The sequence below is a fragment of the Gamsiella multidivaricata genome (assembly GCF_025024155.1).
Source record: "Gamsiella multidivaricata strain RSA 2152 chromosome Unknown BC939scaffold_49, whole genome shotgun sequence".
Taxonomy (NCBI): domain Eukaryota; kingdom Fungi; phylum Mortierellomycota; class Mortierellomycetes; order Mortierellales; family Mortierellaceae; genus Gamsiella; species Gamsiella multidivaricata.
The window spans coordinates 55,574-81,017 of record NW_026251757.1 but is presented as its reverse complement, the minus strand read 5'-3'; the positions used below and the strand labels follow the sequence as shown (position 1 = coordinate 81,017).

The window sequence follows — 25,444 nt, the reverse complement described above, 5'->3', positions numbered from 1 at the left end:
GTTGGGTCGCGGCTGCTGAATAGGGGGAAGAACAGCAGGTGTGCCAATAAAACAGCAGGCGCATTATTCGCCGCCAGAGGCGAAAGAGGCGCGTGCTGGTTTGCTGACAGACTGACAGATGGTGATCGACGGATGGAGCTGTGTCTAACACTTGGTCTCCACAAACACCATGCATACTTCATGACCACCCTAGTTCGAGTGGAATAAAGGGGAGGGGAGGAGTAGGTCCGTTGACAAGTAGAACAAGTAGATATGTATATACCAAAACAATACCGGGAAAAGTGCTGAGAAGGCAAGCGGTATTGACAAAGCAGCAGAAAGAGGAGGATGGAGTTGTTTCTATCGAGGGACCGACCAGCGCGAAGCGATGTGGATACAACAAAGAGTCCGGGTTGTCTTCAATTTCAGCTGAAGAGCAGAATGCGCGTGAGGCGATTGGCAACCTGAGCACGGTTGAAACCGAATGGACGGAGGGACACATATCGTAATGAATGCTAATGAATGACCCTTTTAAAAACGCACTGTGCACCATATGCCCCAATTGCCCCCCTCCTTCTCTCACCACTCTTTTCTCACTCGTCTCTTCTTCCACTCCTTCATTCATTCATTCATTCTTTTCATTCATTCCGCCACCAGCTCATTCCTTACTCACTCTTTGTTTATTTCACTCAAAGCCCTCGCCCTGCGGCTCCGTTCTATCCATCGATCGTCGGCCAAGCAAGCTATCTTAAAAACAATCACAGGACACCTCGTCAGACCCCGACAGTGAGGCATGAACGTCGGCGACTATCTATCCCCATCGTATATCACCTCGTTTCGGTCCCGGAGAGGAGCACCTGTCTCTCCTGAATCGAACTTTTCTTCCTCCTCTGTCTCCTCGTATCTATCGTCACCATTGCAGTCAGAGCTCCAGGTCCCCTCGTTTGCCTCGCAAGCCCCCGATATAGTTGCAGATTCAACGGCAAACCCCAGTCCAGGACTCTCTGAAGCGGATACTATTGACACTGCAATATCGGCGCCAATCGAGCAGGAAGCAGTACTATCGTCTGCATCATCATATCCGCGAACAACCAAAACATCAGGATCATCCTTGGGATTATTGCCCGAATCATCGTCGGTATCAGTGCCGCTGTCATCAACAGCAACACTTGGATCGCCGTCGTCCCCAGAGATTGCTAGCAAGGCGTCTAGAGGTGCTGGTTCTTCTAGTGTGCAATCCGGAGCAGATTCTGAACTGGACCAAGAAATCTCGGCTCATCACCACGTCGTCTTGAATACAACTTCCGCGAGCAGAGTACAGACATCGTCACCACTTGCAACAATAGTTACGGGCACCAGCACTAACATTCCAGTCGAAAGCAGCAGTCAGTTACCACCGTCGTCGTCAGTTTCTGCTCTGTCGAGCATGGACTCTTTAGTCGCGAACCAGGAAAATTCCAGTCACAAAAATCCGGCTGTAATCAGCACCAAAGAAGGCCAAATTGATATGGAGAGCACGGAACCGGGCTGCGCTATCTGTCTGGAGGGGATCAAGTCAAGACATCATGCCAAAGCCATTCTTGCCTGTCGCCATGAGTTCCACCTCTCCTGCATCTCGTAAGTCACCCATTCTTTATGAATGACCTATCTGTCCGCATGGGTTGCATTTATGTCATCAGCTGCATCTTTGTTGACTAAAAGCCATGAATTTTCCCGCCCTCTCCCTCCTGCGATAGGATGGCATTTGCAATGGGCAAGGAAATGATCTGTCCGCTCTGTCGATACCTCCACAAGGATCAGCCATTCATGAACATGGGCGCCGAGGACGACGTCAAGCCCTCAGCCTCTGGGCGACCCCCTCGCGCCATCATGATGTCCACATCCACCTCGACAGCCCATCAGCGGCGGCTCTTTCAGCAACAGGCACAGTCTATAGCGACCCTGCATGAACATCCGACCAGCGGTACCGTCTTATCCATGATGCCCTCACTCTTTGAAACAACCCTGGGACATGGACCAGCTGCAGGAACTATCCGCACCTCTCCGGACGGGATCTGCTTAAAGACCTCGACATGGTTGATGCTTTACGCCATGCCATTCTCAGTCGCCCTATGCTTATTAGCGTTCGTATTGGGCAAAGTTGAAACCATGTGGTCCAAGGTCTCGTGCCTGATCGGAGCAGCAATTTGTTATATGGTTTGCTGGGCTCTTGTGGTCGCCATCATGGATCCGGATCACGAGGCCAGGGCGTTACTCGAGCGACTGAACCAGCAGGAACTGTCAAGTGAAACACAACAGAATCCTTCTTCGCCCTCGAATTCAAGCGCAGGTAACAGGTCTGGGATAGAGGCAACAACAGGCACTTTGCTGACCGAGAGTTCCTCTTCATCGACAGTGAACCCCAATTATCCTCCGTCTGCACCATCATTGGGTCCACTTGGATTCTCGTGGGGAGCATTAATACAGCATCGATACACACGCGGTATCCAAAACAGGGTGATGGATTTGGCAGGGATCCTGGATGATATTCCGGACATGATGGCTGAATGGTGACAGGATGTCTCTTTTGGACAACTGCCCTTTGTATATAGCAAGGAAATAGTGCGGATGGTAATATTAATGAGATGCAAAGTCCGACCGACTGAATTTTCGGTCTCGGTCGGCAAAAGGGCTTCTCATTACAAAAAATATATATTTTATTCCATAACATTATTTGTATTAAAAAACTAAAAGACGAGCCCCAGCGTGCGACGGAACCAGCTCTTTTTCACCTCGTTCTCATCGTTGTCCTCTCTCTTGCCGGATGAGCTGATTTCCACATAACTCCGTCCCGTGTCGAGATCAACATCGACAAGGCGCAGGATCTTGGTCTTGCTCCAAAACTTGTTTCCAAAGTATAGGATGAAGACAAAGGGCAAGGTCACGTAGGCAGACAAAAACATCTTGATGCTGAAGGGTTGGAAGGCCGTGTAGCCCTGACCAAAGAGAATGACCAAACATACAACGATCGTGTAGATTGGCCCGAACGGGTACAGGTTTGAGACGAAGGGCAGATCCTGCAGCGACCGACCCTGAGCCTTGTAGGCCATACGGAAGCGAATATGGCAGAACGCAATACCCAACCAGGCAATGAAGCCCGTGGTCGAGGCCAAAGCCAAGAGCCAGTTGTAGGCCTGACCCTGACCGATCTGTGGGAGCGAAACAATGAAGGCCAAGCAGCCGATCAGGGCTGTGGCGAGGACACAGTATACGGGGACGCCGTGGCGGTTTATGTAGCCAAAGAACTTGGGAGCGTTGCCCTCCTGGGACAACGTGTGCAGCGCACGCGAGGACGCATAGAGACCAGAATTACCAGCAGACAAGACGGCGACTAAGATGACGGCGTTCATGATATCGCCACCGATGCTGATTCCCGCCTGAACAAAGACGCGTGTGAAGGGCGACTGGCGGATATCTCCTTCTGCGTTCGCGAGATCCGGGTCGTTGTAGGGGATGGTCATACCGATGATCAGGATGGTGAGGACATAGAACATCAGGATTCGCCAGAAGACCTGCTTAATCGCCCTAGGCACGTTCTTCCGGGGATTCTTAGTCTCTCCCGCAGCAATTCCGACCAGCTCAGCGCCCTGGAACGAGAAGCCGGCATTGAGGAAGATTGAAAATAGGGCCACAAAACCTCCGTGGAAGGGATCCATGTCAAAGACTTGTGGTCCTGGCGTGGGTGCTCCAGGGACTGGGGTCCCGATTGCTCCACCAATATAGACAAAGCCGACGATGATGAAGACGATGACGGCAAGGACTTTGATGAGACTGAGCCAGTATTCGGTTTCGCCGTACGCACGGACGGAGGTCATGTTGAGTGAGGTGAGGATGGTGATGAAGACGAGCGCCCAGACCCAGCCGGGACATTTTTCCTGAGGGATCCAGTACGAAATGATGAGAGATGATGCGACGAGCTCAGTTGCAAGTGTAACGGACCATGAGAACCAGTAAACCCATCCTAGAAACGTTGCGACAGTCAGAGACGGTGTACAGATATGGTGAGTGCCCTGTATCGACTTGAGCATGGCTCCAATCCCTACGTGCGCTATCAAACACTTCCATCATCACGACGAAATAAAGTCCGCCAGGAAATCCTTCTAACAAAAGCTCCGCTCGTTTCTAACGGCCAACCCGTTATACAGGACAGGTCACAGAAAAATAAGGGGGGAAAGGAAAGAAAAAAAAAAAGGCAGGTCTGATAACGACGAGACAGAGGTCCCAGAAAAGGGGAGCCACTTACCCAGCATGAACCCCAGTGCTGGGTCAAAGAACCGTGTGCCATAGGCATTAATCGACCCTGTGATGGGCAGGTACGTCGCCATCTCGCCTAACGAGGACATGAAGCAGAACACCATGGTTCCGATCAACGAGTACGCTATCTGCGAGTATCCCGGCCCTGCCGTCGCAATCGATGATCCTGACGCCAAGAACAATCCTGTGCCGATTGTGCCACCTATTCAAAAACAGTGCGGGTCCAGCGTTAACCTTTTCCTTGTACTCCAAAAAAAAACACATCTCACAGACACAGAAATAAACAAACAAAAGTTGCTGTGCGAGCACGTTTAAATTACCAAGAGAGATCATGGTCAAGTGGCGAGCCTGCAGGTTCCGTTGGAGTCCCTTGCCGACCTCGCCATGGACATCGTTGCTCAAGTCCGAGTCGTCATGGAGAGATTTGCCAGAATGATACTTGCCGCCATCGCTTTCAATGTCGCTGTCGTCTTTGCTGCCGATGTTTTTGTGACCCTTGGATGAAGTTGTGGACGAGGACGAAGCAAACGAGTCCATTTGGACCATATCCCGACTAGGTCGACGTGCGGATGAGGAAATGGTGTCCTTGTTCATGCTGAGAAGATGAGCAACTGGCTTCTTCGATCGAGGAGTAGTTGGTCAAGATACAAAGCTGAATGGCTGAGGATGTCTCTTCCTGGTTTAAGTGAAGATGGAGCGGCAATAAAGGGTATAAATAAATCAGGAGGAAAGTTGGAAGAGAGAAAGCAATAGCTGTTTCTTTTGTTTTGTTTTTTTTTTTTTTTTTTTTTTTTTTTTTCGGTCTCAGATTGTGAATGTCACTCGACTGCTGCGATTCTAAGCTTGGGGCCCGTGGATATGGATGCTGGTGGAAAAGCTTTATCGTTTTTATTATGTTAGCTTTATGGTTTCTGGGCTACCATCTCGCCTAGGTCGTTCGTAATATGCATACTAGTGGTGGTGCAGCGCTCCAATGTCATGCTTTCCATCACAGCACTGACGGACATGTTCCGGTAGCTCCACATCCTCGTCATCGTCCTCATCCCTGTCCACTTCATCCGCGTGCGACGTAATCCGTCCGCCGTTCATGGTGCCATAGCCCCCGACTGCATTCTGCGCATTCACCATATGACTCGGGTACCCGACCACGCTGTCCACAACGCTCCCTGTCTCGCCACCATTGTCGAGTATCGTCATGCTATCGGCAGCGTTGGCTCCATCACTCGTATTGACTCCTCCAAAAGAACCATTATGGTTGGCGGAGAATGAAGACACCCCGGAGTTCAGACTAGATTCAGGGACTGTGACGGCATTGGCAGACCTCGGGGATCCCGAGGGAGAAACATCTTTGGATCGACCAAACATGTTCTGGAGGCGGTTGAACGAGCTCTTCTTGCGAACCGACTTCTCGTTCTTGATCGTAAGCAACGTGTCCGAGTTCACACCACGAGCAGCCTGGACTTCTGACCACGTTTGGTTGTCTGTAGCAATGTCGGCACCGGGTGTCGTGGGACGGGACAAAAGATATGCCAAGGACTAGATAATTGAAATGCAAAGGGGATGATTGACATTGTCAGTTGAGATCTAGCAAAAGAATAACACCTTTCATGCGATGATTCGTTCCAGGCAGGGTTCACTACAAAAACAACAACTCCCCCCAGGGATAACGTACCTTAAACCAGTGGTCGTGCTTCTCACGAGTGGGCGCAGTCAATTTCAGGTTGCGGCTTGATGTCTGGACGAGCAAGCTGACATTGGGCAAATCCGAGTTGCCTGATGGGTTCTCATCCGTAACCTGGTATACATTGACGATCAAAGCTATCAACCATCACAAAAAAAAAGTAAGGCATGTCAGTATACACATTCTCTCTATCATAGTACACATCGTCTCGAGTAAATATCCCGTTAAAAATATAACATACCACTCTTGGCGCGCTGCTCGCGAGATCCATCTGCAGCTGGATTATTAAGACTCCAGTACATGGTCTTGGTATAAGGGTGGACCCAAAAGTATCTACGATGTCTCTTCTCGCTGATCACGCTCGCCATTGGCCGACGGGTATACTTCCAGAGGTAGTCTCCAATCATGGTCTGCGTAATGAGCTGGATCATAGTAGGATCCGTTGGGGTGGATGCGCCATCGTAGTTTGAGCTCACAGACAGACGGCGATCAAGATGGGGTGCACCATAATCCGTTGACATGCTAGAAACGGATCCACTTGGCGATGGGCGGTATCTGGAGCGGCCGATGCTGGCGCCGGATGAATCCGTTATATGTTGATACTGCGATTGCTGGCTGAGCTGTTGGCTCTGAGGGACATGTACTTGACTGGAGCTGTTTTGGAAGGTATAAGCGGTTCGTGTCGTTCCCGAGATCACTGCAGCTCCAGTAGACATGGGAGGACGTGGGTGAGGTGGTGGTGGGGAAGAACTGGCAAAGCGCTTCTCTGAACGCATAGAAACCGACCGGATAGACGCTGCCCGTGGAGGGAATGTCAATGGTGGTGATGCCGGATGAGCGATGCTGGTGGAATAAGAGATTTCTTCGTTACTGTAATTTGTTCCGTTAGAAGCGGCATTGTTGCCGAAAGATTCAGTGTCGAGCTCAGGAACCATGCTTGCTCGTGCAGCTGCGCGGGCCAATAGAGTGGATGGCGGTCCTGTGGCGGGTCGTCCAGGAGACAACAGCTTGGCTTGCTGCTCGCCTTCGCCTTCAATTTGGTCGTTGCTGTGGTATTGCTGGCGATCGCTCACCATCTCGTCGTCGTCTCTGGCTGAAGAATACATTGGTTCAATGCGTCCGGTATCTGTGGCAGATCCACCAGCATCACCAAATGCCGAGCCGAAGGACACTCTGAACTCCTGTATCTCTGTACTCTTGACAACAGTGCTGGGTCTTGACCGAGCAATATCCTTGGGGATCGCGGGTACTGGGGGCACCGCCTGGGATGAGGAGTCAGTCATACCCTGACTCATGTCGCAGGTGTGGCGACGCTCATCATCCAGTGGGATGTCCGAGAGCATGAATCGAGGCACAGGTTCGGTTATTTCGAGCTCAAGATTGTTCACGACCTTGGCCTCCTCAGGCGCCAAAGACTCCTCCGCAGCATAGGGCTCAACGAATGCTGGCTCCACAGGCTTGGCTTGAGCAATCTCATGAACTTGATCCAGTATCTCGGGGAGGCGAATAGAGGCGATTTCGAGACTATTAACGGTGGGGGTAGTGACGTTGTTGGAGTCCAGGGAGTTGATAGACTTGGTCTCCACGTCGAGTCTTCTTGTGATGATATTGGCAGGAAGTCCATTTCGAATTGCAGATGTCACTGTAGCCTTGATGCTCGACTCCGAAGTAGATGCCTTGGTGACAGGCAAGTCGTCCGTTGACGTCGCACTATCAACCAAGGTCTTGGTACTCACCAGCTCCGTCAAGGTGTCGGCCCGAAGAACGCTGGGCGAAGGTAGATCGTCCGTTGATGTCGTGTTATCGACCATTGTCTTGGCTAGTTGCTTGGGTGCAGACGAAGCTTCGGTTTTCGGCTGAACAGCATCCACAGCAGTGGAAGCAGTAGATGGAGCAGGCAAGTCGTCTGTTGATGTTGTACCGTCAGCCAAAGATTTAACATCCGTGTTTGTGGCGATGGAATTGGTCTCGGTCTCGATCTTGGTGGTGATGGAAGTAGTCTCCGTTTCGACCTTGGTGGCGATGGAAGTGGTCTCCGTTTCGACCTTGGTCTCGGTCCCGACCTTGATCTCGGCCCCGACCTTGGTCTGCTCTTGAGCAGCAGGTGCAGGTGTAGGCGCAGGTACAAATCCTGGGATGGTATGAATCCAGCTTTCGATCGGTTCTGTCATCGCTTCCTGATCCTTGTACTCGACAGTTGGCTTGATGGGCTCTTCGGTCGATTTCGCTTGGGCCAGCTCAGCAAAGAGGCCGCCAGCGTGGATTGGAGACGAGGGTCTCAACACAGGAAGACCTCGCGTTTCGTCCTGGCCGATGATGCTGTCGTGGATAGGCTCCTGCAGATCTCCTGAGACTTGTCCTACCATATCCGCGGCATGATGAACAATAGGTTCAAGTCCCATAGTGCTCTCCAGTCTGAGGGTCTCGATAGTCTCCTCACGGTCTGCCAACATCTTGACGAGCTCCTCCTTTTCATTGAGCAACTCCTCCTTGGCTGCGACCAACTGCTCCTTTGCAGTAATCTCCTGACTCAACTTGGACTGAAGCTCGCTGATGATGGACTGTTGATGCGCAAAAGAAGTTTCGCGAGCGAGCGATGTTGTCTTTGTCTCTACCACAACGGGGGCTGCGAGGTTGGAAACGATTTCGTCGTTAGCGGGCAAGCGCGGCGGTGCTTGGATCAAAATGGGTGCCTCGACAGGACTCTCTAGCTCCTGCTCCGCTTTTTCTTTCTCTTGTGCAAGCGCGAGGGCATCCATGGTGGCCTTCTTGGCGAGTTTCTGTTGCTGTTGCGCCACGGTCGCGTTAAGCTCCTCCAGTTTTTTCATTAGGTCGGACTTTTCCCGCTGAATTCCTGCCGTGTGCTTTCGCATCGTCATCATATCCTGTTCATGTCTGGACTTTGTGAGCTCGAGCTGGCCAGCAGTCCGTTCCTCCTTGTCCTTAAATTGCTCCAGCTGCTCTGATGCCGCAGACAGCGCCTTCTGGATTTTTGAGTTCTCATGTACCGCCCTTGAGAGTTGTTGCTGCAACTCCGTGTTCTGAGACCGAAGTTCTTGGTTCATCAACTCCAGGTTCCATTGATCCTCTTTTTGGCGTTCTATTACATAGTTTGACAAGCAACAGTTTGGATCAGCAACAGCATATTAAAGGAAGCAGCGGGTAGTAGCTCCATCGCTCTGAGCATTTTAGTCACAACTATCTTTCGCTTATTACCATCGCTCTCTTCACGCATGCGTCTCTGCTTGTTGAGAGCATCGATGATACGCTCCATCTCCGTGATCTTGGTGTCATATTCCTGATTCAGCTTCTCCTTCATTTCCGCCTGAGAAGTCCAGTAGCGAACTTGGTTGAGCAGCTCTTCCTGAATCTGAACGGGAAACGCAGGGTCATTCATCGATGGTGCGGAAGGAACAACAACTTTGTGTCGGCGAGGCTTCGTGATGTTTTGTGCCGGCAGAGCACTGGACGGAAGTGCACTGGGTCCAAGAACGCCGGATCCTGAACGAGACGCTCCATCATTCTCTAAGGGTTGGGTGTCTATCGCTGGCTGCGTAAGACCAGATGGGCAAACGGAAACCAAATTGCGGATGTTAGTGGCGTGAAGAATACCCGAGTACTGTGTGAAAAAAGACCCTTGATCTATTTTCGTGTATCTTTTAAGGCAAGAACGGCTCATCCCATAGAGCGCTCAAGGGTCTGAATAACCATCTTTCCTCCGTAGACAGGCGTGTAATGCATGAGCTATGCATGATAAATGCATACACGCGAAGAAAGCGACCAATAAAAAAAATACAAGGTGTTTGTTCAGCTCTTTGCCATCCCATCGACAATAGCGGCAAGCGATTAGCGTATGCCCCAAGAATAGATGATCAAAAAGAGCACGACTGGTGGGATAATAAAAGATAGACAGTAATTAACTATGGCATGTACAAGAGCACTTTTTGCTGTTGTAGATGAAAATCTCATATCCCATAAGAGCAAGCACCCGAGGTTCCTCCTCCCAAGGCTGACAAGAATGGGTAGATTGTTCAGCGAAGGCGATTTCGAATAAACGAGCACTCCGCAGACATCAGAACTCTGGGCTGAGGAGAAGGTGTCGCCTCTGCAAAAAAAAAAAAAAAAAACCAGGCATCTCGACAGGAGGGGAAGAGGGGGGGGGATCAAAGGAGACGGAAGGGTAAGATGGCGATGGAATCAGAAGATGTGGTGCAAGCGGTCGATGTAGAAAAAGAGGGATAAAGTCTATATGGCAGGGTCAATGCTGTTACTCAGAACCGTCGCTTCTTACCAATTGCGCGTCAATGAGACCCTTGAGTCCCAGGATACCATTTTGACCCTCCTGAAATTCCCTATCCATCATGGCCAGTTGTTCACGTAATGGCTCCGGCAGGGGCTGCTGTGTCGCTTCTGCTCCAGATCCAGAGTCGCTGCTGTCGGAAGAGAGTTGTTGCTGGTGATGCTCGCCTTCGCGGCCCTTGAGCTCCTGTAGCTGTTCAAAGCAGCTACGTAGGTCCTCCTGCCTCCTCACGAACAAGAGTCCGATCGACTGCGTCAGTTGAAGATCATTGTGGATTGCGATCAGACGAGCCTCGAGCTCAGCTCTTGCCTGGTCCACGGTCTGAAGACTGGCCAGAGACGTAGTGGGTTGTGTCACTTCCGCCATCCTGGTGGTGCTGATGTAGAGGGAGGGAGTCAGTACGTCAGCCAACTGGATTGGATGAGCGAGATAAGAGCCGCGTTTCTGGTGCCGGTAGCTTGACGAGGATTACTGGGATTGCAGAAACGGTGTACTACTTTGCCAATGGAGGGAAATCGTCTGTGTGCAGCTGTTATGGTGTCACAGAGAAAAGTGTGCACAGCAGTGGTTGGGTGGATGGTGAGTGATGGAGGTTGATGCACAAGATGAGATGAAGACCGGGAGGATGGCGGAGAGACGGGCAGATGAAGGAGAGGGAGGCTAAGTGAGTGTGTGCAAGAGCGAGAAGGAGAATTAAAAAAGAGTTTTTTTTTTTTAAAAAAGATGAAGGTATTCGTTGACAAACACACCGCCTAGCCGGAGTACACACAACCTAATCTGCTGCTGACTACCTCTTGGTCCCCTTATCTAGCCTTAATTTTCTGTGCCGACAAACTATCTGTGCCGATACACTGAAGAACAGGTGCTGAGGCAAATAACCCAGGAGAGTGCACACCATTGCTTTCTGACAGCCAAAGCAACATGGACAAGGCTGTTAGATATAAAACAAACAAAACAATGTGTCTAAGACCCATACTCTTTCTTTGTATTGTACAAAGCTGAAGCGAGCGTGATAATGCCATCCCATCTATTCTCGAGCGAGAGACACTCCAACTGAAGGAGGTCCCTTAGAACGCTCATTTCTCACTCGAGTGAACCCCCTTGCGCAAGGGAATCGCTATCGGCCCTTCTTAATATTATGTCCTCCTAATCGGAAGGGTACACTAAGCATGTACACATTTGGGCGGCGAAGTGGATTCAGGAGCACATACATTTCGTTATTTCCTGTGGTTCAGCTTAAGAGGGATAGAGAGGAAGACGAGGAGAATAAATGGATGGAGATGAGGAAGAAAAAGGAAGATGTGTGGTAGGAGAGAGAGTGAAACAACATGCGGTTTTAAATACTATGTGCAGTAGAAGACAGGCTCGCTCTCGAGCCCAGCCAGATGCGTAACTATTTTTATGTTCCATGGATGTTTGATCGTTCCTAGACCCAGGGCATGCAATATTTTTGAATGCATGCCATGCTGGTAACTGAGATGTTTCTCAAGAGCAGCATAAAGCACATTGCATGGCACCATAGCAATCACTGCCTTGTTTTAAACTAATATCGGGACCGTCAGTATTTTTGGATGGATCATTGATACGATGAGCCCTCGTTCCATCTCCTTGCCACTCAAGACCTTGCAATGCTAATTTGGTGGCGGAAGAAGTGTCTGATTGGCCAACTCTGTCGGTTTCAGCACCTCCTTCCGCTGTTTGAAAGCCATTCCTTGCACACTGCAACGAATCTGATTCATCCCCGCATCCCATCTTTTTGTAGAAGACTCTCTGAGCAACTGGACCGTTGACTGCTGGTCTTCCTCCGCTGCTACAGACGAACTGGACGTACGCGCTGCAATTAGCAGTGTTCCTCACGAATGAAAGAAGGATAACTAGCAGCAACCAAGCAGGTGGGCTGAGTACTGTTGGTGAGAAAGCCACGCCTCATCCTACCTTCTACTCATTCACAAAACCTAGTCTCGTTGCAATCTCTTCCGCATCCCTTTTTTCAGGACTACTATACCTGGCCAAACAAACATGGATCTCCCGGAGATAAGACGCTACTTGGCCCGGTTCCTGAACACATCACAACTCGGTGCAGCCGTGGCTGTCTGCAAAAGCTGGCACTCCACCTTCATCCCTTTCCTTTACTCCGAAATCCGTTGGTCCAACCGCGACAAGAGGCCCGAACAAGAAGCTCTCGTGTCGTATGGGGAACATGTCCGAACGCTCCGACTAGTGCCTGAGACAGGAGATTTCCCTCTTGAGACATGCACCAGCCTTGATCGCCTGGTCATCATGTGCCATAATAGAACCCCAAACTGGAGCTGGCTCGCGCATCTCATTCGCCAAAACCCTCAGCTCAGAAGACTGGAAGCGCACTTCCTCAGTAGCAGGCCTAGATACGAACTCATGGCAGCAGTTTCTTCCTGTCCGCGTCTCCGATATCTTTGGCTGACCTGCCCCACGCTTTCGAAGCAATGCGCGAGGCTTTTGTTTGACACTTGCGTTCGTCTGGAGCGGCTTTCTATCTTTGCGCATGATGTAGATCTCATTCCACTTGACAGGTGGCTCGAGTTCCCTCAACTGCGGCGCTTGGAGATCCACATCAATTCCGGCTTTCCATTCCTTTATCAGCTTGAGCTCATCAAGAGGTGTCCTCGTTTGAGATCAATAGACTGGATTTGTTATGAAGGATTATTCCCGACGGCAGCCTTTTGCCAGCTTTTCACCAAGTCGTGCCCACTGCTACAAAAGATCGGTCTGGAGCATTGGTCATTATTGGACCACGATATCGCCAAGGTTCTAGACAGCTGCCCGAGGATGTTGAGGTTCGCAGGCTCTGATCTCGGGTTTGACCATCGAGCCTTTCAAGCACTTGTCCGCCACTTTGCATATCTGACAATCGTTGATGTCAACCAATGTCCAGGGCTGACCAGTGCGATGTGTCAGACGATCCTGGTATCCTGTACAGAATTGCGCATCTTTTCTGCAGACACTCTGCACGCCCGAGACATACTTGGATTGACAGTGGAGGGCGACAAGATCAACGAAGGGGAGTTAGTTCACGAGCCGCAGGCATGGGTATGCACGAAGCTTCAGCAGCTGACGCTTTACATATGTGGGCTAGAGGGTAAACCTGCGGATTGGCAGCGATTAATCCTAAGGCAGCTCGCGAAGCTGACGAGATTGACATTCCTATCGATCGTTCCGGAGGATGGTAATTGGAATGGTACGGAGGACTCTCGTGATGGTCTTGATCTGAGAATCGAGGCTGGGCTGGGCATTTTGTCCAGTTTAAAGCTGTTAGATTCGATAGAGTTTACTGGTCTTTGGCAGCAGATGGAAGAGCAGGATTTAAGGTGGATGCTGGATGCGTGGCCGAGGTTGAGGGACGTCGGAGGAAAAGTGCACCATTCGGAAGAACGACGACTGGAGCTGGAAAAGATCTTCGAGGAGAGGCCCGTTGTAGTGAAGACCAAAATGGATGACAGTGAAGACTTTTACTACAACTTTTACTTTAACGCCCACGAATCCAGCGACGAGGATGAAGAAGATTGCTATTAACGCTGAGGGGTCAAGAACTCGCAGATAAAAGCGTTTGTCTTTTGGAATAGATGTTATATAGCCATACCTTCCTTGGTTAATGATGGCATTCGAATGTAACGGAACGAAGTGGGCTACGTGCTCGATTACTTCCTCGACATAGAAGAGAGTGAAGAGTAAAGAGGTGGATTTGTTGACGCGAAAGGAGAACAAAGGCGGGGGAGCAGCGTGGAAATAGTCACGAACAAATAATTTCTCCTGCTTGCAACACGTATCCTCTTTAGCATAGCTTTTTTTATTTTTTTTATTTGTTCTTATATCGAGTTTACTTGTACGTATTTAAAGACACACGACACAAAGGTGATGAGCCGAAATCCAAGTCCATCGCTCCTAATCGGCCCATTCTCCTTCTTCAGCTCTTTTTGACCTTTCGCCTTAGTCTTCTCTGGCTTGAACTTGTATATACAATCGTAAGAATAGTTTCCTCGTGCGGATGTGATAGAATACCGTTCTTTTTGGTTATTGCATCCGATTCACGCCATTTTAAAAATATCATCTAGCAGTGCGTTATTTCAAAGCGTTTTATCGCAAATGAAGCTCGTTTTTTGCATTGAACGAGCACAATGTCGACAACTTTTATTGGGAAGGGAGGGGGATATTTAAAAACTCCGGATCTAAAGGAAATATCTTTTACAAACGCGAAAACGCGCTCCATAACATCTACTGCATTTTTTTTTTCTAAAGCCGACGGTGCATCGCCCGGGTATGCTTAATGAACACTGGAAGCGCCAACACAGCTCCCAAGAGCGTCAAGACTCCAGCTACATAAAACACAGTTGACGGATGAGTCTCTAATGTAGCACCGTAAATCCACGCGAACAGCGTTGGCCCCACCACGACTGCCAAGGACTCGAACGTCGCCAAAGTTCCCAGCGTCTGTCCAAGTAGCTCTGGTGCGACAGACTGTGAGAGGATGCCACGGATTGCCGGGAAGAAAAAGGCTCCGATCGAGCTCGTGGCTCCTCCGAGAAAGAACCCTTCGCCCACAGGCGTGGCGCCGTATAGGAACATGGTCATAGCCTCAATCAGCACGCCCACGATCACGAGTTTGAGGTCAAAGTGGATGCTGGCTACGGGGTCTGCAAGGACGTCCTGGGGCGCGAGTCTCTTCACGAGCGGCAAGAGGAGGGTCATGGAAAGTAGGCGGCTTAACCCTTGGATTGCGGTGACATAGCTGATCTTGGCCTCAGACCAGTGGAAGCGATACAGTAAAAATATAGATATATGAACCGACGCACCTACGAATAATAATAATAATAATAACAAAAACAACGCGTTAGCATGGTTGTCATCCATCCCGTAAGGAACCATACTCAGGAGAAAAACGACAATTGTCCATTACCCATAACGGCCATAAGAACCAAGAAAGCAATGAACATCAGCATCAACGCGCTGTATTTTCCTGCCAATCCGCCTGGGAGTTGCTCAGGCACGAGTCCTCTGATGAAGGCCTTGACCTGGTCCGAATAAGGTACTCTGTTGTTTTTGGCCACAGGACGCGGCTGCCCTGAACTCTGTGAGCTCGACTCTTCATTTGCACGGTCGACTGGGACAGCAAGAGTGGATTGACTCTGCGAGTTCCTCAGGCTTTTATACTGGCTGTTGTTTTCGGCAAGCGTGGCCACGGACAGGGACTCAGGGATGATGGAGATGTAGAAGATGTTCAAGAACGCGAGAATTGGAAGCATCCAAAAGGCCGCAATTAGGCCAAACTGCTTGGCAACCAATCCTCCGAGGACACTTCTGTTTGCACCCCAAAAGGGATATCAGTGAGACAAGATTAGAACGCATATTTGCGAGACATTCCATGCGTTGGACCGTGCATATTTATGTAGTGCCCAAAGACTCCATTACCCTAGGCCGATACCAGTATAGTAGCTCCCAATGATTCGCCCAAACACCACGGTGCGTTCTTCGGGGTCGGTGACATCCGCTGCATATGCATGTGTGATGGCAATGAGTGAAAGAACCGAGCCTACTGAACCCTCGACGAGACCGCCGATCCATATGAAGTAAAGACTGATGCCTTTGTGATAGTAGACCATCAATGGGAAGAGTTGCGCGGTGGCAGTGCCAACAGCCCAGATTTGCATGGCTCGCTTGCGCCCGATGCGATCACCCAGTCCAGACCAGAAACGGACCGTCAACGTAACTAATTGAGCAAGGAAACGAAACATGGATGGAGTGACAAAGCACACCTCTGGTGAGTCCATGCCAAGTTTAGCCGTCTCATCAAGAAAACTCGGTATAGTCAAGGTATATTACTAAGAACGGCTGCTGCTGAGGCGTTGATGCCTGCGAACTTTGCAATTGCAATACTGTACTCCGCAGAGTCACAATGACCATCGTCGTTGGTCGGCAGATCACCAAAGGTGCTGTTATTGTGGATTGGGAACAATGTGGGGATGCCTCGTTCACAGAACAGATACTTGAGGAATGGGGGTGTAAGTGGTACGAGGGGGCCCATAGTAAGACCTGCTAGGAAGATGACTGGGATGGTAGCCCAGTACCGTGGCGGCCATGGCCAGTACCACCTCGGAAGCCGCTGTTGCTCCTGAGGTGCTTTTGTTACGGCCGTGCCCTCGAGCAGGGCACTAGTCTCTGAGACCAAGGGTTCATCGATAGTCGACATGAAGTTGGGACGCAGAAGGAGAAAGGGAAAAGAGATGCGTAGGAGGTAGCCAAGTAGACGAGGATGAGAGAAGGGTTAAGCGCGAATGGAATGTAGGGTCGAACGACAGCGCTTGGCATCCCTCCATGACGAGAAGGCAAGCGTTTCAGTGGCAACATGGTTGCCTTATTCGGAAAGAAGATGGCGCGCAATTGGCCAATAAGATATCTCCAAACAACACTCTGATAAACAGCCTGAATCTCAGATTCAGATCTCATCACTTCGCTCTTCGAACCCGGCCAGGGTTGATCTCTCATTGTCTGCGAAGGAGAACGTTAACATGACGCTCTTCTCTTGCACTACATATGACTGAGGGCATATCAAGTAGGCCTCCAACAAACAAATTGGATACAGTGGGTTAGATCAAGTCTTGAAGCGACAATATTGGAGGACCGAAGCGAGTTTGCACCAAAGTGCTTTGCCACGCACAAATGGTGCACATCAGATGGGGTCCTATCAACATCCTTTTTACAATAACCACAACAGGAATAGTTCATAAAAAAAAAAAAAAAAAAGAAAAATGAAGAGCCGATCTTATTATTGTCATCTTTACAGTGGAGAGAGAAGAGCAGAGGAAGAAAATGAAGACTACTCAGGTGGGATCTTTTCCCATGGTGAGGATGTTGGAAACCGCGTGTTGAGAAAGTTCTTGAAGATGCCATGGATCTTGCCTTGAAGCACCGGGTCATTTGCAAAGTCATCGTTGATGCAAAAGAATGCTTTGCTATTCTTTCGCTCTATAAGAGTGTCCAAGTTCTTTTGCGAGCTCTCCGGGCCCTGAAGCGCAAGGAAAGAATAATCAGACGTGCCGAGCACGTAATTGTAGCGTGCGACCTTGTCCATCACATCCTTGAACGCCTCAGATCGCTCGTCCGTCGGTGTCCATGCGCCCATGCCTGTGTCTGGATGTTGCATCAGAATCTCCAGTAGACAATCGCCGCAGTGAAACTCTTTAAACGCAAGTCGATGAAAAACATCCTTGCTTTGTGCCATGGAGATGGATGGAACATCCGGGTTCATGAAATCGCTCCCAAAGCAGAATTCTGGATCCAGTCGACATGTTCTCTTCTGAGGCTGCTCATAGCTCATGTAAGGAATCTGGGGCTGCGTTAACTTTCTATCCACCACGGCCACAGTCAGGGGTATCGTCCTAGACGTGTCGGCAGCTTGTAACAGGAAGGGGTATCCATCCAATCCAGCAAGTCGGTACTCGGTTGAGCCGCTCATTGGAATGTTGACCCGTTTAAGAATATGTTCGTGTCCAGCAATCATAGTGGGACGGGTGTGATAAACTTTTGCAGAGTCCGGCTGCTGCTGATTCAGGTTCCAGCTCTGAACCAGACGGATAAGCTTTTCGCGCTCGCTCCAGTTCAGGCTGCCATCTTGGTTGTTGTCCAGACGATGCCACCAATAGGACTCGAGCTGGGTCTCGCGAAGCTTTTCGAGGACGTAATGGGCCATGAAAAAGGAGACCTGGATGTCTTTGGCCTCTCCCTCTCCTCGGAACCTGTGGGAGCTCGTCCGGTCAAAGTCGTCGGGCCATTGTGCCTGGATCTCCTTAAGTATGGGCACGCTGAGGACGTGGGGAACGTGAGCCAGGTACGCGCGATAACGAGGGCCAAAGCGTTGCGACAGCAAAAAATTGGAGTATTGGAGCGAGTTCCACTCTCCGACATTGAGCGGGTTGCTTTCGGAGGGACGGATCGTCGGAGGCACAAGCAGCGAGCCCTCCATGTGGAAGACAAACCCGTAGAGCGGTGTCCAGATGTCGGAGGGCAGCATGGTCGTGCCGAGGAAGACATCATCGTTCAGGTACATGAACTATGTGGGGAAGTGGATCGACTACGTGAGTATGAATTGAATTATCTTGGTCGATGAAGTGCACATGCGACAGGGTTGCACAAGCACAGATGGAAGAACTTCGTCCCTTTTTGCAAAAAAGATATTTCAGAGCGGCGCCAAAATTGTGCTTAAAACATAGCCAACCCCAGGTAAAGCGATCTACCCGGGAAATGAACAGCAAAAATTGCAAAAATGCATGTTTTTTTTCTTATTCCCGGCGCAATAATGATCCGCGGCGCATTGCCAGCGACTGAAATTGAAAGAGGAAAACAACTAATGCACGCAGATCCTCCCCACTTTGGTGCCTACACAAAATAAAGAAAAAAAAAAGATTTTCCTATATATGCACTTACGACATCTGTAACGCCAGGGATGTGGTGCATCTGGCTCTCGATCGCCAGACTGTTGAACGAGGGGAGGTAGGTCTGATTTTCAAAAATAGTCGTGTGGTGCACAGTTCGGACAACAGTACCTCGTGTGAGATCTAGCCAATCGGGCGTCTGCCCCTGACCGGGCCCCACCACTGTCGTCAGAATATGAACATGGCGGTACATGTCCCTAGCATACTCGTAGACCGACCGGACCGAGTACCGCAGCTCATCCATATCGCGGAACCGCTTGGTGGTGGTGGCATCAATGGTCTTTGGATCATTGGCCAGGACTTGTGCGAAAAGGGGTGATTGAGCTTGGCGTTCAAGCCGTAAGCGCTGTAGCTCTGGATCGGAGCCGTTGACCCATGTGTAGACGATATCGAATCGAAGCGAGGTCTGGTCCTGTTCTGCGAACCCAGGATCAAGGCCTCTCCACCGAATCCAGTGAGCAAGCCAGTCAGGCTTGCTGCTGAATGAGGGATCGTTTCCTGAGGAAGATGCAGAAGGATTTGCAGAATAAGGGGCAGAGTATGAGGGGGAGGAGGCAGATTCGATGTTGGGATCTACGTTGCGGCCCTGGAAGACATGAAAGACAAGCCAATTGAAGATGATGAAGGAGGTGGAGAGGGCGACAACTAGGCAGCGTGGACTTGTCCGCCATTGCTTGCTGTGACGGACGCCAGCTGCCACCGGTGAGGAGGTGGGTGCTCTTATGAAAGCCATAGGCTAGCTACAGGAGAGACAGGTGGTGTGTAGATAGATAAAACGTCCGACGGAGATGAAGACGGTAAGGATTGAGAAGGACGGAGTGCTACAGGCGTGGGATGAGGAGAGGGATGAGGAGAGGGATGAGGAGAGAGAGAATGAGAGAGAGTGAGGGATGAGAAAAGAGAATCTGTTTTGAGTTTGAGGTCGCCCGGGAAATCTTTGAGGAAGAGAGCAGTTGGATGAAGTATCGCCAAAAGTAGAGACTGCAGCGACCGAGGCTGAAAGCTCCTGGTGGACTCTATATTTTCCGAACAAATCCACTAGCACACGCACAAACAGGCGAGCTGCTCTAGGCAACTGGCCAATACAACCCTGTCCTTTATCATTGGCCATGTATGAGCTCAGGGATCCCTGGATCAACATGCCATCTGCGCTCAAAGGCGAAGGAGGCCTTGGATCCCCGAACAAACATCTACAAGAACGACAAAGGAGCACAGCCACGCCGCTAAACCACCTCAGCCCGCATGTGTGAAATGCCCGCTGTTCTCCTCCTCTTTCAGTCCATCTCTCTCTCCCTTGACAACATTGCAAAAACAATGGACTTGCATTCATCCCAGATCATTCCATCAGCACCAACACCCAAGGGACCCCCCAGAAAAACCCACGGACTGGACTCAGACACCGACGACACCCAGTTCGAGCCAACAGAAAAACGACCACGGCTCAATAGCATCTCTCTCTCACCCCACTTGCCTTTCCACAACAATCCGCTGCAGGATAGTCTCAGGAGCCAGAGCTTCATACTGGAGAATGATATCCCCAAGTCCCCCTCTGAAAACAATTCACAGGATACGGATTCAGAGAACGATCTGGTCCTGTCGGAGGTCCACATCCATCCCAACAATGGTCGCGTGGACGGCCGGTTCCTGACCTCCACTTTTTCTTTGAGCAAAGCGGGTCAAGATCCGCGTCAGGATTCTATACAGGAGCACAAGACGGATCTATCGGACGAGGATGCAGAAGCTCAGGAGGATCCGCCCTGGGACTATGCTTTAGAGATCCAGCACGCAATGGGCACAACCCTCCGAGATGTTGGTAAAGCGCTCACTCTGGACTCTGGATGTGCACTGTTCGATCGTCTGTTCAATAGCCTGTTCAATTGCCTATTCAATTGCTTATTCGACCGATTGTTCATGAAATACCTTAGGCTCACAGGTTTGGATGGGTTGCTTCCTTCTGGTCGATTGGATGGTCTCGATAAGAGACCATTTGAGTGGAAGCTTTGTCCTCGAGCTCGGAGCAGGGACTGGCCTAGCGAGCATTGCCCTGTGTTTGATGACAGATGTCGAAAAGGTTTTTTGCACAGGTAAGGGTGCAAAGATTAGCTCTAAATCCATACGAACCCCCCCCCCCCTCTCTCTCTCTCTCTCTCTCTCTCTCTCTCTCTTTCTCTCTTTCTTTCTCTCTAATTATCACATTATTCCTAGACTACGATGTGGAGGTGCTGTTGAACTGCGAGCGGAATATTGCACTCAATAGCGAGTCAATGATCTCAGACCATCCAGTATCAACGCATCTCGATCAACGCGTTCTACCACGCAGATACAATTGGCTGATGGACGACCCTACGACTTGTCCGGACGAAACGGCAGATCGGTTCAGTTGGACTGATCAGGAGCATGAAGAATGGAGGACTAAGGGTGCTGTCATCTTCGCAGCAGATGGTAAGCAGTATTTTTGAATGAGTTCATATCCATGAACGGAGTTTATGTGTTCTATTAATGTGTGTTATCTATCACTCATCCAGTTGTATATGACGATTCGTTGACGGACGCATTGATACGGTGTCTGGAGAAGCTGTTGCTTGAGCCATTGCCTGAAGACCATCCACGACATACCACCGGACGCGTCGCGTACTTGACGATGGAGAAAAGGTCTCATCTAGCTCCCCATCCATTGTACTGGTTCCCATGTCATTCATGATCTACCGCGTCGATATTCATCTTAACCGCATCGCTCTTTTGTACAGATACAATTTTTCACTTGACCAGCTTGCTGTTGTCGCAACAGCACACGACTATTTTGTCAAGAAGACAGGGCAATCCGAAGTGATCATGGCTCAGAGGATGGATTATTCGCAGCTGAACCGCCACTGCGACTACGACCGCTCAAAGGACCTGGTATTGCCCACTGAACTGGTTCTCATCTCGTATCGTCAATTCAATTGCGCACTCGCGTTAACGGCCAACCTTGTTTGTTTGCTCTATACAATGCGAATAGGAACTTTACAGAGTTGTACTTCGCCGATGAAGCACTGCCGTCATTAATGCCGCCAATTTCGCAGCGTCAAGCCCTTAACGGCCGTGAACTAGGGTCACCATGACATGACATCGCAACCACTCCCTTCCATTCCTTTCTTCACGGTCTTGATCCTCCTCCTCACCTCCACATTCATTCACAAATAAAAGAAGAAAGAAAAAAAATGTCTTGGGCTCAGTCCACGATTCGTCTGCCATCAATGTCTCGCGGTTGCCATTTGGTGACCCATGAGATCGAGAAGCAGCTCCCAGAACTCCGACAGTTCTCTGTGGGCATGGCTAACGTTTTTCGTAAGCAATTGTATCCCTGTTCAAAGTTGACCACGCAATGCGAGAAAAGAGAGGCCTGTATCATCTTGGAAGGGATATGGTTCGAGACGCTTATTCGTCCGTCTTTATCATTATAGTGCAACATACCTCTGCATCGCTGACGCTGAACGAGAATGCGGATCCGGATGTTCGAGTCGATATGGAGATGGCATTGAACAAGATTGCGCCTGAATCGTGGCCGTACGAGCATGCAGATGAAGGCCCCGACGACATGCCCGGCCACATCAAGAGCTCGCTCCTTGGCGCATCCCTCAACATCCCTATCACGAATGGACGATTCAATCTGGGAACGTGGCAAGGGTACGAAGATTCTTTGGTCTGCATGGCGCACTTAACTGGACGTGTAAGTTATATCAAGGGTCTAATTAACATCATTCTGTATTTACTTTCTCTTCTCCTGGTAGCATCTGGCTGTGCGAACATCGTAGCCATTCCTCTGGACGAAAGATTGTCGTTACTCTTCAAGGCGAAAAGAAAAAATAGGAGTGTCTTACGCGTTTAATTAACCGCCAACAGATTTCTTTTCCTTTGACCACTTGCGCAACCAACTGAAGAACTCACTGCTTGCCTGGCGCAGATTGCCAATGTCGATTAAATCATCATGACAGCGCGAATATTATGAACATCTAAACATTGTAAAAGACCTCGGAGCATTGTGCTCGGTACCGTGGTCCAGAAAAATGTCAAATGAAGGGATAGCTCTGGAATACTATTAGAGAATGTACAGTCATTACTCTCCAGATGGAGGATTGTAGAGAAAAAAAAATGTAAGGGTGCTTTTCTCTGGATTGTATGCCTAACAGCATAAGCGGATCACACACATTTAAAAGAGGTCAAAGAAATGCTGTTCATGCTTGTCCCAGGTGATGATGTTATCGTCGTTATCATCATCATCCAGATCTGGTCGTGTTCGTGCCGTCGCATTTTCTGACGGCGTCTCCCGCAACCCCGTCCTCGTTGTCCTTGTAGAGGCCCGTCGTCTGGCTACCGTCGATAGTCCCGTCAAAGAAGAAGGGCTCTGCTCATGCCGGTCCAGCGATGCTTGATACTCCGCCATCTCCTGTCTGGTCATTTGTGGATAAATAATGGTCAAATTGTACCAACTAAAGATCCTCATTGCCGCCAGCCAGAACATAGTGCTCTTGCGACTTCCAATCACCCACCGCGTATCTCTTCCCACTAGCACTGCAGAGTCGATGAATGCCGGACTAAAGGGCCCCAGTTCCTTGGAAACACTCAGCAAATTTGGATCAACTGCATGATCTAGACGATACCATCCGTACCCATCAATCTCCTTCTTCTCGTCCTCTGACTCCGTGTCCGAGACTAGGACTACGTTGGGCTGCGCTGCATCCTTGGATAATCCTGTCAAGATGTCGTCGACTTGTTTCTTATATTCAGACAGAGGCGTGATACAGTCGCTCACGGTTTGATTGGCGCACTTGACTACAATGTCGCCTCTGCGCAAATGTATGGTGATATAATCCTTCAGTGGTGATTTTCGAGAAAGGAACGTCTCTGCCATAGCGCCCTTGTCCAGAATCGAATTTCCGAGTGAGAGCGGTGGATGTGGATGAATATGGCTCTCCAGCAGACCGAATCTAAACGCAATAAGGTCCTCGACATAGGACGCGAATCGGGGCAAGAATCGCAAGTATCTCCCTGCTGCACCCCAACCGATACTTCGTTGGGTGACCCCGCGTTTAAACTGGGCTGTGAACTATACGAAAGGCAGATGACCTGCTCAGTCGAGTTCTGATTCGACTCCAGTATGTCATCCACGACTATCACTATATCGCTAAATATGTATGGGGTCAAGGTCCAGCAAGTGCTGATAAGCGAAATCTGCGCCGACGGAGTCCTGTTCTCCAACGAAGTGGTCGTGTCCATATTTGCCGATGACTTGACATGGAAACCTTTCCGCACGATCCCTCCAGGCCTGGGTAATATTTCTCCTGGATCCGGCGTCTATGATCCGCTGTGTAGCGGGGTCGATTCGCTTGATGATGTGCCACTCCGTATAGTCAATACCGGCATTAAGGGCCATATGCTCTACGTCCATGTAACGACTCCAAGGCTGATTGGTCCTGAGACGATCATGACGGTTGGGTGTGATGGGAGTGACGACGAGGGTGCGGTTGAGTCGCTTGGCGATCGTGGCGGCGTTCTGGAGGGAGAAAAACTGGTTGGAAATGCCTTCGAAGGGTAAGAAGACCAGGTATCGTCTCGAGGGCTCCCACTGGGCCCTGAGGACTGTCTGGTTGGTACTCGGCCGGGTGTTACTGACGACAGATGAAGAAGAAGGGTAATTGTCGGGGATGGAGGAGTAGAGGTTGTTGATGGCGTGGTGCCGTGCAATGTAGAGGGCCAGGAGAATGGCGGCCCAGAGACTCAGCCCGAGGACAAGTGCACTCCGACGATAGGGTGAGTCCATAGTCGGTGGAGCCGGCAGGTGAATGATAGCAAGAGAGAGAAGAAAAGAGAAGAAAAGAGAAGAAAAGCGAAGAGAGAAGAAGAGAGAAGAAGAGAGAGAGAGAGAGAGAGTAACCTTAAATCTGTCTCTGAATAATTGGTAAATGAGGTTGTATATTCCGCGGCGATCGAACGGCCCAGGCCAATGGATGCATATGGCCATGCTATGGGGTAAAAATATAAAAAGAAAAACATGGCCAACGACTTGGAGGTGTCCAGGGGATACCAGAAAACAGTGTCTGCCCCTTACCCTATTCGTACAACTAGGTCGACTATAATACGCGCCACAGACCCCTCTTGCTGGGCTTGCACAAAGTGGTTGCGCACAGCATGCTCCGCATAGACCGCATATATTCGTGCATTTGAATACATACTCGTACTAGTATATAATTTAGTGTATGTGAGTTTGGTGTGTGTGCGTGTTAGGTGCGTGCGCGCTATGCGCGACTGCTGTCTGTGCGGTCATCATGATGATCCAAAGGACTAATAATGACGGGACGACTCATCTTGCCCAATGATGTTGCCATGCTGTCAGTCAAACGCCCTTTTCTCCCTCTCCACTTCCTTTTTAAAGAACCATCGATCCTCCATCCCCCTCTGCTTTCCATATCTTCCCATAATCCCACTCTTTCAGTCTTGTCACTCACCCCAACCTCATCTGCTACATACCTCAGAAAATGGCCCACGCTTTCAAATCAGCCTATGCGTTCTACAACCGCCAGTACCAAGCTCGCCCCATCCTGACCATCTGCACCACCAATGCACTCCTCGCCGGTGTCTCGGACACTCTCACTCAGAAATATCTCGCCCCATCAACGACTGCCACATCCACCGCACACTCTCTGAAGCAGCGTACCAAAGAGGGTGCACGCGAGCTGGGCCAAGACATTG

The 25,444-nt window shown here is 50.1% G+C and overlaps 9 protein-coding genes across 9 annotated transcripts; 4 read left to right on the top strand and 5 right to left on the bottom strand.

Moving 5' to 3' along the window:
* The first annotated feature begins 543 nt into the window (after positions 1-543).
* On the top strand, positions 544-2,680 carry BC939DRAFT_456961 (uncharacterized protein). Its single transcript, XM_051556407.1, has 2 exons — positions 544-1,596; positions 1,716-2,680. Exons 1-2 carry the CDS (start codon positions 773-775, stop codon positions 2,530-2,532), a joined length of 1,641 nt encoding a protein of 546 aa, XP_051410374.1. The 5' UTR covers positions 544-772; the 3' UTR covers positions 2,533-2,680.
* BC939DRAFT_456960 (amino acid permease-domain-containing protein) lies at positions 2,681-5,015 on the bottom strand. The gene is made up of 3 exons (XM_051556406.1): positions 4,593-5,015; positions 4,262-4,474; positions 2,681-3,979 (listed from the first exon to the last, which is right to left on the bottom strand). The coding sequence occupies exons 1-3, from the start codon at positions 4,864-4,866 to the stop codon at positions 2,706-2,708; spliced, it is 1,761 nt and encodes a 586-aa protein (XP_051410373.1). The 5' UTR covers positions 4,867-5,015; the 3' UTR covers positions 2,681-2,705.
* Positions 5,016-5,048: 33 nt separating this feature from the next.
* Positions 5,049-9,993, bottom strand: BC939DRAFT_456957 (uncharacterized protein). Its single transcript, XM_051556405.1, has 4 exons — positions 9,170-9,993; positions 6,195-9,053; positions 5,945-6,090; positions 5,049-5,808 (listed from the first exon to the last, which is right to left on the bottom strand). Exons 1-4 carry the CDS (start codon positions 9,630-9,632, stop codon positions 5,224-5,226), a joined length of 4,053 nt encoding a protein of 1,350 aa, XP_051410372.1. The 5' UTR covers positions 9,633-9,993; the 3' UTR covers positions 5,049-5,223.
* Positions 9,994-12,272: 2,279 nt separating this feature from the next.
* On the top strand, positions 12,273-13,802 carry BC939DRAFT_504763 (uncharacterized protein; the record flags this gene model as incomplete). The annotated part of the gene is made up of 1 exon (XM_051560566.1): positions 12,273-13,802. One exon carries the CDS (start codon positions 12,273-12,275, stop codon positions 13,800-13,802), a length of 1,530 nt encoding a protein of 509 aa, XP_051410371.1.
* A 575-nt stretch (positions 13,803-14,377) lies between these two features.
* On the bottom strand, positions 14,378-16,701 carry BC939DRAFT_456945 (major facilitator superfamily domain-containing protein). Its single transcript, XM_051556404.1, has 4 exons — positions 16,107-16,701; positions 15,696-15,993; positions 15,184-15,584; positions 14,378-15,079 (listed from the first exon to the last, which is right to left on the bottom strand). Exons 1-4 carry the CDS (start codon positions 16,471-16,473, stop codon positions 14,520-14,522), a joined length of 1,626 nt encoding a protein of 541 aa, XP_051410370.1. The 5' UTR covers positions 16,474-16,701; the 3' UTR covers positions 14,378-14,519.
* A 338-nt stretch (positions 16,702-17,039) lies between these two features.
* Positions 17,040-19,586, bottom strand: BC939DRAFT_456943 (uncharacterized protein). The gene is made up of 2 exons (XM_051556403.1): positions 18,708-19,586; positions 17,040-18,333 (listed from the first exon to the last, which is right to left on the bottom strand). The coding sequence occupies exons 1-2, from the start codon at positions 19,446-19,448 to the stop codon at positions 17,101-17,103; spliced, it is 1,974 nt and encodes a 657-aa protein (XP_051410369.1). The 5' UTR covers positions 19,449-19,586; the 3' UTR covers positions 17,040-17,100.
* BC939DRAFT_456937 (uncharacterized protein) lies at positions 19,475-21,836 on the top strand. The gene is given in 7 exon segments (XM_051556402.1): positions 19,475-19,546; positions 19,559-20,528; positions 20,641-20,799; positions 20,921-21,157; positions 21,241-21,367; positions 21,463-21,613; positions 21,714-21,836. 6 exon segments carry the CDS (start codon positions 19,958-19,960, stop codon positions 21,741-21,743), a joined length of 1,275 nt encoding a protein of 424 aa, XP_051410368.1. The 5' UTR covers positions 19,475-19,546; positions 19,559-19,957; the 3' UTR covers positions 21,744-21,836.
* BC939DRAFT_217312 (uncharacterized protein) lies at positions 21,830-22,734 on the top strand. The gene is made up of 3 exons (XM_051550747.1): positions 21,830-22,042; positions 22,159-22,381; positions 22,486-22,734. The coding sequence occupies exons 1-3, from the start codon at positions 21,916-21,918 to the stop codon at positions 22,562-22,564; spliced, it is 429 nt and encodes a 142-aa protein (XP_051410367.1). The 5' UTR covers positions 21,830-21,915; the 3' UTR covers positions 22,565-22,734.
* Positions 22,655-24,515, bottom strand: BC939DRAFT_518930 (uncharacterized protein; the record flags this gene model as incomplete). The annotated part of the gene is made up of 3 exons (XM_051561188.1): positions 22,655-23,801; positions 23,822-23,871; positions 24,113-24,515. The coding sequence occupies 3 exons, from the start codon at positions 24,513-24,515 to the stop codon at positions 22,905-22,907; spliced, it is 1,350 nt and encodes a 449-aa protein (XP_051410366.1). The 3' UTR covers positions 22,655-22,904.
* Positions 24,516-25,444: the final 929 nt, after the last annotated feature.

Excerpts from the sequence above, each read along its gene's own strand:
- BC939DRAFT_456961 (XM_051556407.1), top strand. The coding sequence starts at position 773 with ATGAACGTCGGCGACTATCTATCCCCATCGTATATCACCTCGTTTCGG. Across the intron at positions 1,597-1,715 it reads TTCCACCTCTCCTGCATCTC|GATGGCATTTGCAATGGGCA; the intron begins GTAAGTCACCCA and ends CTCCTGCGATAG.
- BC939DRAFT_456960 (XM_051556406.1), bottom strand. The coding sequence starts at position 4,866 with ATGAACAAGGACACCATTTCCTCATCCGCACGTCGACCTAGTCGGGAT. Across the intron at positions 4,475-4,592 it reads CTTGACCATGATCTCTCTTG|GTGGCACAATCGGCACAGGA; the intron begins GTAATTTAAACG and ends GTTTTTGAATAG. Across the intron at positions 3,980-4,261 it reads AGCACTGGGGTTCATGCTGG|GATGGGTTTACTGGTTCTCA; the intron begins GTAAGTGGCTCC and ends CAACGTTTCTAG.
- BC939DRAFT_456957 (XM_051556405.1), bottom strand. The coding sequence starts at position 9,632 with ATGAGCCGTTCTTGCCTTAAAAGATACACGAAAATAGATCAAGGGTCT. Across the intron at positions 9,054-9,169 it reads CATGCGTGAAGAGAGCGATG|AACGCCAAAAAGAGGATCAA; the intron begins GTAATAAGCGAA and ends ACTATGTAATAG. Across the intron at positions 6,091-6,194 it reads CGAGCAGCGCGCCAAGAGTG|CTTTGATCGTCAATGTATAC; the intron begins GTATGTTATATT and ends GATGGTTGATAG.
- BC939DRAFT_456945 (XM_051556404.1), bottom strand. The coding sequence starts at position 16,473 with ATGTCGACTATCGATGAACCCTTGGTCTCAGAGACTAGTGCCCTGCTC. Across the intron at positions 15,994-16,106 it reads CTCAGCAGCAGCCGTTCTTA|TTACGTTGACGGTCCGTTTC; the intron begins GTAATATACCTT and ends TTGCTCAATTAG. Across the intron at positions 15,080-15,183 it reads GGTTCTTATGGCCGTTATGG|GTGCGTCGGTTCATATATCT; the intron begins GTAATGGACAAT and ends TATTATTCGTAG.
- BC939DRAFT_456943 (XM_051556403.1), bottom strand. The coding sequence starts at position 19,448 with ATGGCTTTCATAAGAGCACCCACCTCCTCACCGGTGGCAGCTGGCGTC. Across the intron at positions 18,334-18,707 it reads TCCCTGGCGTTACAGATGTC|TTCATGTACCTGAACGATGA; the intron begins GTAAGTGCATAT and ends TTCCCCACATAG.
- BC939DRAFT_456937 (XM_051556402.1), top strand. The coding sequence starts at position 19,958 with ATGTGTGAAATGCCCGCTGTTCTCCTCCTCTTTCAGTCCATCTCTCTC. Across the intron at positions 20,529-20,640 it reads CACAACCCTCCGAGATGTTG|GCTCACAGGTTTGGATGGGT; the intron begins GTAAAGCGCTCA and ends GAAATACCTTAG. Across the intron at positions 21,614-21,713 it reads ACGACCGCTCAAAGGACCTG|GAACTTTACAGAGTTGTACT; the intron begins GTATTGCCCACT and ends CAATGCGAATAG.
- BC939DRAFT_217312 (XM_051550747.1), top strand. The coding sequence starts at position 21,916 with ATGTCTTGGGCTCAGTCCACGATTCGTCTGCCATCAATGTCTCGCGGT. Across the intron at positions 22,043-22,158 it reads GGGCATGGCTAACGTTTTTC|TGCAACATACCTCTGCATCG; the intron begins GTAAGCAATTGT and ends TTATCATTATAG. Across the intron at positions 22,382-22,485 it reads AATCTGGGAACGTGGCAAGG|CATCTGGCTGTGCGAACATC; the intron begins GTACGAAGATTC and ends TTCTCCTGGTAG.